The sequence below is a fragment of the Mesocricetus auratus genome, unplaced genomic scaffold, assembly GCF_017639785.1.
Source record: "Mesocricetus auratus isolate SY011 unplaced genomic scaffold, BCM_Maur_2.0 Super-Scaffold_100013, whole genome shotgun sequence".
Classification (NCBI taxonomy): Eukaryota; Metazoa; Chordata; class Mammalia; order Rodentia; family Cricetidae; genus Mesocricetus; species Mesocricetus auratus.
In genome coordinates, this window is record NW_024429196.1 from 13,060,267 (window position 1) to 13,072,824 (window position 12,558).

General features: G+C 41.6%; 1 protein-coding gene across 4 annotated transcripts; it reads right to left on the reverse strand.

Annotated features, from left to right (window-relative positions):
- Positions 1-4,578: 4,578 nt before the first annotated feature.
- Thnsl1 (threonine synthase like 1) lies at positions 4,579-12,444 on the reverse strand. 4 transcript variants are annotated; one of them, XM_021234453.2, is made up of 6 exons: positions 12,272-12,443; positions 11,343-11,489; positions 10,862-10,959; positions 9,795-9,853; positions 8,800-8,956; positions 4,579-6,890 (listed from the first exon to the last, which is right to left on the reverse strand). In XM_021234453.2, the coding sequence occupies exon 6, from the start codon at positions 6,864-6,866 to the stop codon at positions 4,623-4,625; it is 2,244 nt and encodes a 747-aa protein (XP_021090112.1). In that variant the 5' UTR covers positions 6,867-6,890; positions 8,800-8,956; positions 9,795-9,853; positions 10,862-10,959; positions 11,343-11,489; positions 12,272-12,443; the 3' UTR covers positions 4,579-4,622. The 4 variants fall into 4 exon arrangements, with proteins under 4 accessions (XP_021090112.1, XP_012977993.1, XP_040611340.1 ...); XM_013122539.3 differs by lacking the exon at positions 11,343-11,489; XM_040755406.1 differs by lacking the exons at positions 8,800-8,956; positions 11,343-11,489 and having other exon boundaries at positions 12,272-12,444.
- Positions 12,445-12,558: the final 114 nt, after the last annotated feature.

Genomic DNA, 12,558 nt, shown 5'->3' on the forward strand with positions numbered 1-12,558 from the left:
TGTTTTCAAAGTGAAAATATAGAAGAGATAAAGCTAATGATTTTAATGGTTACAATGTATATGGGGCCCAAAAAATGATTATTTCATAGGTAGATTTTGTTCATGTTACTGGATGGAAACAAAACAGTATTATATTTCATGGTTTTGATGTCAACATAAAAAGCTACTTTTGTTATGGTGACATCAAGCAGTCTGAATTATAAAATAAGGGTGTCAGTGGATTTAGGACAACACTACAACAACCATGATTTGTCAGTATTATGTGATGTTTTAGAGTTTAAACTTTAATTGTTTTATAGCTCTAAAGTGCACAATTAAAAATCTTACTTGCAGCCTGGCAGTGGTAGCACATGCCTTTCATCCCAGCACTTGGGAGGCAGGTGGATCTCTCAGTTCAAGGCCAGCCTGGTCTACAGAGTGAGTTCTAGGGCAGCCAGGACTACACAGAAAAATCTTGTCTCAAAAACTAGCCAACCAAACAAAAAATCTTATTTACATCTCAAAGTCTTATAAATTCACTGTATCATATTATAAAATAATTTCATGTACATATTATTATTGTAATGTCAAGATATAGCACATCATTAGAATTTTACAAAATGATATACTCATTGGATACAAGAACAAAGAAAATTAGTAAAGTGCTCAGAAATTGGTGTGTTGTGATATTTACATAATATATGTATTATTTCATATTAAGAAAAGTCAATGAGCCATAGCTTAATTTATCAGGCTGTGATAATTTTTAAGTGTCCAAGCAAAAAAAATAGATGATGCAGCATGATTTCATTTACATAAAAACTTAAGAAGTTCAAAACTAAACAAAGAAAAACTACATGTAAAAAAGGAACTGACTTCAAACATGAAATTTGAGATAGTTACTTCTTGGAGGAGGAATAAATGCTAAAGGATGGCACAGGAGGAAATGTCTGTGTGGTGCTCTACTCTTCACTCCAGAGACTCAGGTACCTCAGTATTTACTACCCACCCACTCCACACTGCACAGTGGAGTACCCACCCCAACCCACACTGCACAGTGGAGTACCCACCCCAACCCACACTGCACAGTGGAGTACCCACCCTGCACCACACTGCACAGTGGAGTACCCACCCTGCACCACACTGCACAGTGGAGTACCCACCCCACCCCACACTGTACAGTGAACTACCCACCCCACACCACACTGCACAGTGGAGTACCCACCCCACCCCACACTGCACAGTGGAGTACCCACCCCACCCCACACTGCACAGTGGAGTACCCACCCTGCACCACACTGCACAGTGGAGTACCCACCCCAACCCACACTGCACAGTGGAGTACCCACCCCACCCCACACTGCACAGTGGAGTACCCACCCCACACCACACTGCACAGTGGAGTACCCACCCCGCACCACACTGCACAGTGGAGTACCCACCCCACCCCACACTGCACAGTGGAGTACCCACCCCACCCCACACTGCACAGTGGAGTACCCACCCCACACCACACTGCACAGTGGAGTACCCACCCTGCACCACACTGCACAGTGGAGTACCCACCCCACCCCACACTGTACAGTGAACTACCCACCCCACACCACACTGCACAGTGGAGTACCCACCCCACCCCACACTGCACAGTGGAGTACCCACCCCACCCCACACTGCACAGTAGAGTACCCACCCCACCCCACACTGCACAGTAGAGTACCCACCCTACACCACCCCACACTGCACAGTGGATTACCCACCCCACACTGCACAGTGGAGTACCCACCCTGCACCACACTGCACAGTAAAGTACCCACCCCACACCACACTGCACAGTGGAGTACCCACCCCACCCCACACTGCACAGTGGAGTACCCACCCCACCCCACACCACACTGCACAGTGGAGTACCCACCCCACCCCACACTGCACAGTGGAGTACCCACCCCACCCCACACTGCACAGTGGAGTACCCACCCCACACCACACTGCACAGTGGAGTACCCACCCCACACCACACTGCACAGTGGAGTACCCACCCTGCACCACACTGCACAGTGAACTACCCACCCCACACCACACTGCACAGTGGAGTACCCACCCCACCCCACACTGCACAGTGGAGTACCCACCCCACCCCACACTGCACAGTGGAGTACCCACCCCACCCCACACTGCACAGTGGAGTACCCACCCCACCCCACACTGCACAGTGGAGTACCCACCCCAACCCACACTGCACAGTGGAGTACCCACCCCACCCCACACTGCACAGTGGAGTACCCACCCTGCACCACACTGCATAGTGGAGATGAGAAAGTGGGATCATGCAGCATTTGGCAGCACTACACCTTGGTTAGAACTGGAGACTGGTAGATGGGGAGAAGTGTGGGTACTTGGAGAAGCTTTGCTATGAATAGGAAACTATGCACAGAACACCTACATGCCACAGGATGCCAGGCTGCCTTGAAGAAGCTGAAGAAACAGGAGTGGAATGAGGCAAGATATCAGAATGAAGCACACTATCAGAGCTACAGGAAAACAACACAGGCTCATCTGGACACTACCCCTTGAAAGGAGGACTACCACCTAATCACACAGGAGAGTGAGCAAACACTGCTGCTCATCTGCCCTTTACAAGAACGAGCTTAAGTCAGGCATAGCAGCCACACCTTTAATCCTAGGTGAATCTCTGTGAGTTTGTGGCCAGCATGGTCTGCATAGGGCATTCCAGGCCAGCCAGGGCTACACAGTGAGACCCTGTCTCAAAACAAACAGAACAGAAAAGCTGAGGGGTGTTGGGGAACCAGAGGTTAAATGAAGATACCAGATAACCATTTAGACACCGAGAACAGCTGGGTGCAAAGCAGGCAGACACAGCGTTTTCTCTCTACTGCCAGACTTCTGAAAACTGTCCCTCAGGACTCCATCTGTTATGGAACCCAGTTACCTTATAGCATTATTTTCCTTTTGTTAGCTCATTTATTTGTTTAAAGATACAGTCTCACTATGTAGCACAGGCTGATGTCAAGTTCACAATCCTCCTGCCTCAGCTTCCCAGGTACTGGAACCACAGGTGTGTGCCACCACACCTTTTTCCTTGTCCTGTTTAATTCTACCCCATCTGGCTGTACACGAGTGTGCAGTAGTTATTTTATGCTGTACGTTACTCAGATCTCATATGCTCTTCCATTAGTTTGTTGAGTATAAAAACCAACTATTTTAACGTTATCCTGTTATTTTTGAAAGTGCATTTTCATGCACACAGCAGCATTAGAATAATTTTCTAAGTTTATCCACTGAAGCAAATATTCTGAAATGATAGACTATATACAAAAATACCCACAGAGCCTTGAGTCCCCATCATTATAAACTGCTTCAGGATTTTCATTTATGGCTTTTTTTTTTAAGACAGGATCTCATGTATCCCAGGCTGGCCTCAAACTATATAGCTAAATATGACTTTTAAGAACTGCCTCCACTTTCCTATGTGCTAGGGATAGAACCCAGGGTTTTGTGCATGCTACGCAAGCATGTACCAGGGGCATTCTCAGCCTCCATTATAGGCTTTAGAACTACATTTTAGAAGCCAAGCCAGAGATCTGATGTTAACATGTAATTGGTTTAATTTCAAACTTGTTCCTTGCCCATTAAAACTATTAATGGTTTTCATCATTCTAATTTTTAATGTTATGTCTCTGTAAGGTAGCTAGAAGCAGAATGTCTTCAGCAAAGACACATTCTGCAAGGAATGCCATCTTGTGGTGGAGAACAGCCCATTGCACTCCAGGTCAGTGACAATGTTTAATCCAGAAAGTGAACATTCAGGAAATATACACAGAGATCACAGTTAAAATCACTGCCACTACACAGCAATGGACATTAAACATTTGCTTCAATTTGTGTGGATTTAGGTGCCCAAACACCATTAAAAGTGAGACAAATAGGAACAGACTTCAAATAATACAGAAAAGCTGCTGTCTACAATTGTACTTTTATTAAAACTTTTTTAGCATTACTGACTTCGGAACACCTTCCTCTGAAGTAGGTGATTTTATTTCTGTGTCTACTACTCCCCAGTTCTGCTAAATGTCATCATGATTTTCAAACTTCATCAACTTAATTACAAACATTCTAAGAGCAGTGAATGGCCTGCCAACTCTCTAACTGGATAGTGTGGGAAATATGCACGCAACTATTGTCCAAAATGGAATCTGAAAGGGTTAAAAAATGATGAATCTAATCTTAGTGATCTTACTACTTCCTCTATGTGAGTTAACTATCTCAAGCAGCAAACTGTTTCAACAATAAACAATAAATGACTATAGATGCAGTACTTAACTGTACTTAAAATACTCTTAAATGTAAAGCTAAACACCAGATATTTTGTTCCTTTCAGAAGTGTGGGGGGGGGACTGCCATACCCACCATGAGCAGAGAATAAAGTTTGATGGCACAAGGTTCCGGGGCTATGCTGGTATCTATCTCTTCTGGAGGACCTGAGGGAAGTACCCTGCAGGTGTCCCAGGGATCAGGACACTGAAATTCCAACAGATCCACACATCAACATTTACACAAAACAAAATGCTACTGCAGTCCAAATAGACTCTTGAGATTTATTTTTGCTTCTTACCAAGAAAAACACTCTACTCAGACTTCCTTATGAATCGATTTTGGATCAGTTTTTCCACATGACTCTTCAGGACACTGACATCAGCTGCACAAACCTGGTAATCCATCTTCCCTTTCTGCTTCATTCTCTCTAATAAAGCCTCATGAGGAGGTGGTAATGCATTGTATGAGCCCAGTAAGTAAAGCTGGCTTGACGATGTCTCATTGAGTTCTTTAATCTTCAGTGCCTGCATGATAGCAGGTGCAAACTTGGAGTAGTGAGCAGTCGATGAGATGATCACTGGGCAGGTTTTGTCTTGCATCCTGTCTGCAACCACCTTTGCGACAGCGGTATGTGGATCCAAAATATACCCCAATGAGTTGTAGGTAGTGCTGATGGCTTCGAGGCATTCTCCCTCAGAACACCAATCAGCCACAAAATCCTGCTGCAGCTTCTCTATGAGCATCTTCTCTATTTGGAAGTGAAGCTGACTCTCTAACTGATTAAATAAATTTGACATTAACTGTCCATCTTTGTTAGCCATCAAGTATAAATGTCGTTCCAGGTTTGAAGATTTGAGAATATCTATTGATGGTGAAAAAGTCTGTGCTAATTTCCTATCCCTCAGATCATAATGTCCAGTTTTTATGAAATCAGTCAAAACATGGTTCTGGTTAGAGGCACAGATAAATTTCCGAATAGGGATTCCCATCATCTTGGCATACACTGCTGCTAATATGTTCCCAAAGTTTCCTGTGGGAATACAGACATCCACTGGGCTTCCAAAAGAAATAAACCCTTGGCCAACAAGATCAAGATAGGCAGAGGCATGGTAAACTACCTGGGGAAGAAGTCGAGCCCAATTTATAGAATTAGCTGAACTTAAGATTGTTCCATATTCCACAGTCAGAAAGCCAGTAAAATCAGAATCGTTAAATATTTTTTTTAGAGCTGTCTGGCAAAAATCGAAATCCGACCTTACACCTATTGCCCATCCATTTTCTCTCTGACTGCTAACTATCTGTGCTTTTTGAAAATTACTAACTCCATTCTCTGGGAAAAATGTGACCACAGCTATCCTTTGCTTGTCATTTTTATTAAGGTGGCTAAAACCATTTAAGACTGCACTCCCTGTGTCTCCTGAAGTAGCTACAAGTATCACATAATTGCAACTTGGAGGGATACAGTAGGCAAAAATATGAGGCATAAGCTGCAAAGACAAATCTTTAAAAGACCCTGTTGGCCCATAGAACAACTCCAGAATGAACTGATTGCCTGAAAGGTGCCTGACGGGGGCAATTTTGGAGCAGGCAAAATTGTCCCCATAAGCAGTTTCAATCATTTCTCCCAATTTGGTGGCAGGTATGTCTGCAGGGTGAATACACCTTTCCAGAAGTATCTGTGCTCTTTCTACATAGGTTGCTCCTATTAGGCTTTTCCACTCCCCACAGCTTAATTTTGGAAACTCCTTCTCAGGTACAAAGAGTCCACCATCGGAAGCCAATCCCTCTATTACAGCTTCACTAAAGTATTTTGGTGGAAACCTCTTGTCATGGTCTTTAGGACAAACGTGCCTTGTTGAAATGAATGTGTCTGAATCCAAATCTTGGTATCTTTTCACTGCATCCAACACTTTGTCAGCAACCTCCTCAGGGGAAGCCCCGCTCTCACAAAAGACTCGAGCATCGTACCACTTCTTATAGTACAGTCTTCTGTGTTTCAGCAAGTCTCTCATAGAAGTTCCAGAGTTCTGACCAACAATCCTATCAATTTTCATTGATTTCAGACGACTAATTATATCTACTAGAGGAACATCCAGGTATACAACAATTCCGTTTTTCTTCAGATGCCACATACTAGCATCATGCATGGGATTGGACCCACTGAGGGAAATCACACTTCCAGATGCAGACAAGTTTAACATGGCTTTTCCTTCTTCTTCTAAAAATCGCTCATTGCCTACATTATGCAATTTTTCAGAAGCACTCATATTCCAGGTTTTCTCAAGGATATCATCGTCCACATCGATGACACAACAACCTAGTTTGTGACCTATTATCCTGCCTACTGTCGTTTTCCCTGCACCAGGAGGCCCCATCAGGATAATATTTTTGTCTCCAACAAGAGAGTGCGTTGAGTGCCATGACTTCCCTGATTCTGAACATGCAAAGGTTCGTGAAAGCAAGAGTTGTTTACGAGTCAGCACTTTAACTGGTACATTAGAAAAACACTTCTGCGTTATCTGTTTCAAATGTTGACATCTGGTAAAGTTCAGCATTTCTTTTCACTTTTCTGCTTAGCCCTTTTCAAGACATAAAATTTAAAAAAAGAAAAAGAAAACAGACATTTGGTTACTTATTTCAAGAAATGGTTAACATCTGATAGGATTGGATATATCCATGCCCTCAACACATAAGATGATCAAAATATTTCAAACTGATGGGACACTTAAGTAGTATAATAGACACACAGTATACTACCCTTCTTAATAAACTGATATAATTATGACATATTAATTACACGAAGTAATGAGCCTCACTGTGCCACTCCCATCATGATTTTATTAAGTTCTGATTACCCTTTCTCCACCCTTCCCACACCCTCGGCTCCCATTCCCTCCCCCCAGTCCTTCTTCTACTATTACGTCTATTTGGTTGTCTGAGAAAAAACACACAATATTTGTTAATATCTTTTCAAATTTCAAGACATCAATAAAATAAAAACTTTTAAAAAAATGTGTATGACTCCCAGTATGATAAAAAGCAAATAATAACAGTAGAAATCTTATTCAGAAAACATCATATCACAGAATCTTTATAAAAACACAGTATTGGGCCAGGTGGTGGTGGTGGTGGTGATGGTGCACGCCTTTAATCCCAGCACTTGGGAGGCAGAGGCAGGGGGATCTCTGTGAGTTCAAAACTAGCCTGGTCTACAAGAGCTAGTTCCAGTTCCAGGACAGGCTACAAAACTACACAGAGAAACCCTGTCTGGGGGGTGGGGGAGGCAGACTAAACTATTAGTATCTCTCTCTTTTTTAAAAAAATTTATTTATTGTGTATACAGCCTTCTGCCTGCATGCTAGCAGAGGGCACCAGATCTCATTCAAGGTGGTTGTGAGCCACCATGTGGTTGCCGGGAATTGAACTCAGGACCTCTGGAAGAACAGTCAGTGTTCTTAACTGCTGAGCCATCTCTCCAGCCCCACTATCTCTCTTACTTGTAGGAACAATTTAACAAATACTAGGTCATGATTTGTTGACTTATAACACATACAGAGAATATATGAAGTTATAGTGATAATCACTTGCAATCCATAAAAGCTGAGCGACGCTCTTAATATTCAACTCATCTTTATGATCATCTTGATAAACTATCATTATTTATTAATTTCTCATAAAAATCTATAGCAGGAAACCAGAATAAACAAACAATTTTCTAAACTGCAAGTCTAAGTGTGCCCTTTTCTTCCCGATGTCTTTAACCTGCAAACTGTGAAGGCTCACATTGACGTATTTTCATATTTGATGCCTTTAAAAGGCCACAGTGAAGTGGATAATGTACCAAAATTAATAAAGATTAATGAATGAGGTTTTTGCTTTCGTTTGTATCCCTGTAAGCATCATCAATGGTGGGACTTAATTCTAGACTTCAGAGAAGTAAAGAAATTCATGAAGGTACTCAATGATGAAAATAAAACCTTTTGGGCATATGGTGATCTACAATTGTCCATATGGATTTAGTCCCTGTCTTTTGAAATATTCTCATCCTTAAAAACAAGATGTGCCAGGTATCAAATACTTTGTTATAACAAAAATAAAATTCACTTTAATAACTTGCAATATTTTTTTGGTGTTTTGAGACAGGGTTTCTCTGTATTGTTTTGGAGGCTGTCCTGGAACTCACTCTGTAGACCAGGCTGGCCTCGAACTCACAGAAATCCACCTGCCTCCCGAGTGCTGGGATTAAGGGCGTGCACTACCCTGCAATATTTCTTAAATTGACTGAGGTAACTTCACAGGTACAAAGTGGGAGCTTTTTACATGCTCTCTGATAGAACTAACATTCAGCTAAATGATATCAAGTATTAAGTGGCATATTTAATTATAAAAAAATTTCCAACAGTATACTGCTACTGATACTACCTAAACTCTGTTTTGCAATAAAATCTTTAGACCATTTTTTAAAAGCTAACTCTGAATTTTACTTACAAGCACTTTGACCTATCAAGAGAAAGAATTCATTTCCTTATTTGCTTCATTTGGTGCTGTGCTTAACTCCACTGAAGTATAAACACAAAGTAACAGGAACCATAGATGAAGAGTCTAGTAAGTCTGAGGCAGGGCCAATATTTGTAGAACATAGGGTCTACAATGAAAAAGTTTCAAGTTAATCAGAATTTTATACAGTATCATAAAATTTCATGCATAATATTTCAAGATGGCACCTGAAATTGTAAATCACAAGAAATTTATTTCTTCATGTTGCTAAAATCTATTATTGAATGTTTAAGATATTGGGCTTTCCTTTATTGCAACTTACAGTATAATAGCAAAGCATTATGCTAACAGTAACAAAGGTATTTTTGCCATCAAGCAATAAAAGACAACATAACCAGGACTGGAGAGATGACTCAGAAGAGAACTTGTTTTTGCAGAGGACCAGGATTTGATCCCAGCACCCTCACAGCAGCTCACAACCATCTATAATTCTAGTTTCAAGGGATCTAGTACCCTCTTCTCACCTCTATGGGCACCAAATAGGCACATGATACACAGATATCTGGGTGAGCAAAACACTCATACACATAAAATAAATTTAAATAAGAAAGACAGCATAACCAAATAGTAACAATTGCAAAATCTTTCACAGTAACATCCTATTTTAATCATTCAATTTGGTGTTTAATGAGGGGAATACCAATGAACTGTGAAATGGGGACCTAAATTGTTCTTTCAGATTTTCTTACCCATCCAAATTATCATGAAAAGCTTGTAAGCACCTGCCACCCACACATACATCTTAGCTACTGAAATAGGTCTGTGATAAATTCAAAGTGCATATTCTGGTAACTAGCACAAAATAGAAATACTAATCATTGCCATTCAATGACAAACATCAAAGAATTTAAAGACCAAGCCAAATTATGCAGGGATAAGGCTAAGCATATCATTTATAAATTTTCAGAGAAAACAGTGGTGCTTACCCCAAATTACAAACAGTTCTGCCATGCAGTCTGATATATTCTCTGGAGTAAAGCAAAGCCTAGAGAAAATTTTAACTTAAATCACTCAACAATTTATAGAAGTGTACTCTGGTACTGTGTTAGCACTACCTGTTTTTTAAGGGCACTGTACAAAACAGTATCCTTTAATCTTCTTTTATGCACAGGTATACTCTTAACTACTTAACATATGAATATTATACTTAACATATGAATCAAACAACTCTCTCTCTCTCTCTCTCACACACACACACACACACACACACACACACACACACACACACACCAGAAAAACTATGGAATACCTAAGTAACTGAGTTTTTTTTGTATTGTTTTCATGAACAATAACCTTCCATGTTTGATTCAGCTTTATACTGGCTGTGTGATATCCATTCCATAAAGAGCAGACCATGGAAAAACAAACAATATGCACATTAACTATGCTCTCCAGTCTTCTTGGCCTTACCTCACCCATGCTCTCATCTTAAACTTTATCTCATGTCCTCTTTCCAAATGACACTGGGAGTGCAAAGTAAAAAGAGACTATTATGGAGTTCAGTTTATTAATTTTGCTTCAGTATCATTTCACAGCCAATCAGTATCATTAGACTAGCAGAAGGCAGGCAAGTGCTGTGACAAATGTTTCTAAAGGAAGAATTTTGTTTTAAACTACATACTGAATTTTGTTTTGTAATATTTAGCCATAAAAATAACTCTGGAGCCTCTCTGCCCAAGTTTTAGTTAGGCTAATTAAAAGACAAATGAAGATGGACTAATTCCCCACTGTTGAATATTTACCTGTAAACTGAGTCTTAACTACAGTTGCTTCTCATTCAAGTAGTTAGGTTCTGCAATGCCCTGAACTGGAAGCAAGGCCACTATTCACTCTTAGGTGAAATGCTGGGTTGGGTTCCTATGAGCCTTTACTTTCAATCCTAACGTTACTATGTGCATATCTGCCCAATGACATTACACACACTGCTTATTAACACTATGAACTAAGTCAAAAGTACTCTAACTCATACCTGTATGAAGCTCATCTTACATACCTGTTTTCTCTGTGAAACACACCAGTCTCTTCATACTTGGAACTACTATAGAGTACTTGAGTACTGAGTTTGGGAACTTGTTTGTGTAGCCACTGAAACTATAAGAATGCAAAACATGTGTCACTAAGCAAAATATAAAAACAGTATCTGTTACTGAAACCCCAAACAAGACAACAAACACCTTGTTTGATTTCATCTGGGAATGTGCACATATCACACTTCAAAATTCTCACTGCCATACACACATTCATGAATGACTAAAAATGTGCAGCCAAGTACTGATTTGGGGGATTATGAATAAACTTGAGCAAACAGGACATTGACATATAGAATCCATGAATAATGTGTTAACTTTATGTCATTCCCCTTTATTGAAAACTGCATTCTTTCATCCTTTTTTTTTCATATACCAATTACTTCCAATTAGAACATGTATAAGCCTTGGGGCGTCAATGTGGCTCCAACCACTGACCTAACATACCTGAATACTGGGTTCAATCCTGAGGTCAGGAAGGTATATATGTCTTGCCTAATAACGATCAAGTTGGTTAATACTGTTGTCATTCTATTAATTCATAGTTCAAACCTTAGCATGCACAGGAGCAGATTTCCCAGAGGATTTTTTTCTCTATATATGTTAAACAAAAAGAAGAGTAACCATTTTTTTCCAAGGCAAAAAAAAAAAAAGGGTAATCTCTGTTTACATCTAAATCTATAGAAAACATCGTTTTCCTTAAAAAAAGTGATGTGAAATAAGGAGAACCATCCCCCCAAAAGGCCATCTTAAATATGGGATGCCCAGAAAAATCAAATTCTATCAAATTGAAAAACAGAAAATTAAATTTATTCCTTATTCATATAAAAAGGAATTTAGCAAGAGCCTCAAATTAGGATTTTGCACCGAGGGCCCCCTTCCAGGAAGGAACTGAAAAGCTCACTAAGCCACCAGGCCATTTAACCCATCCACCAGGCAATGAGAACTGCAAAAGTGATGCGCTTGACTTCCCCAATGGACACCTTCCCAGTGGATTCAGAGCTACGGATTTCCCCTCTCAAAGCAGTGTGTAATTGGGGTCAAGGTTTCTAAATGAGCTTGCAGTCACAAGTGCTTATGCACGAACGGAAGATCAAATGGCTCAAAACGGAATAAAAGCACTTCTCGGAGAGGGGAAAAAAAATGTCAAAAAGGGATCGGGGGCTGAAACCTAGGCAAAATCGGAGGCCCATTTCTAAAAGCTGGACTCACTCGCGCCGACGCCCGCGCCCCGGAGACATAGCGGAGCGCAGGGCCGGCCGCTGGGACCGGTGCGACAGGTGGATGGCCTCGCGGAGCCTGATCCGGCGCGAAGGAAAGAAGGATACGAGGGCAACGACACGCGCCAGCCTATCTTTCCTCTTCCATTAACTCACCAAGTAAACCACCCAGAGAAGACCAGGGAGAGGAAAGGGAAAGGGAAGCAGCTTCGGCACCGCCAAGATAGCCTCAGCGGGAACGGACGCCCCAGAGCCGCGGCATCTGCGCCTGCGCCGACTGCGCCGCGCCGCTATGCCGGTCACGTGACAGATATGCCCCGCCCGCTGACTCGCGGTTCCTCCCCGTCCCCCGGCCGCTTGGTTGGGCCGGAGGGGCGTGGCCGGGTTGTGGGAGACTATTGTGTGACGCCTGCGCATCACCCACGCTCTCTATTGTGGTAGAA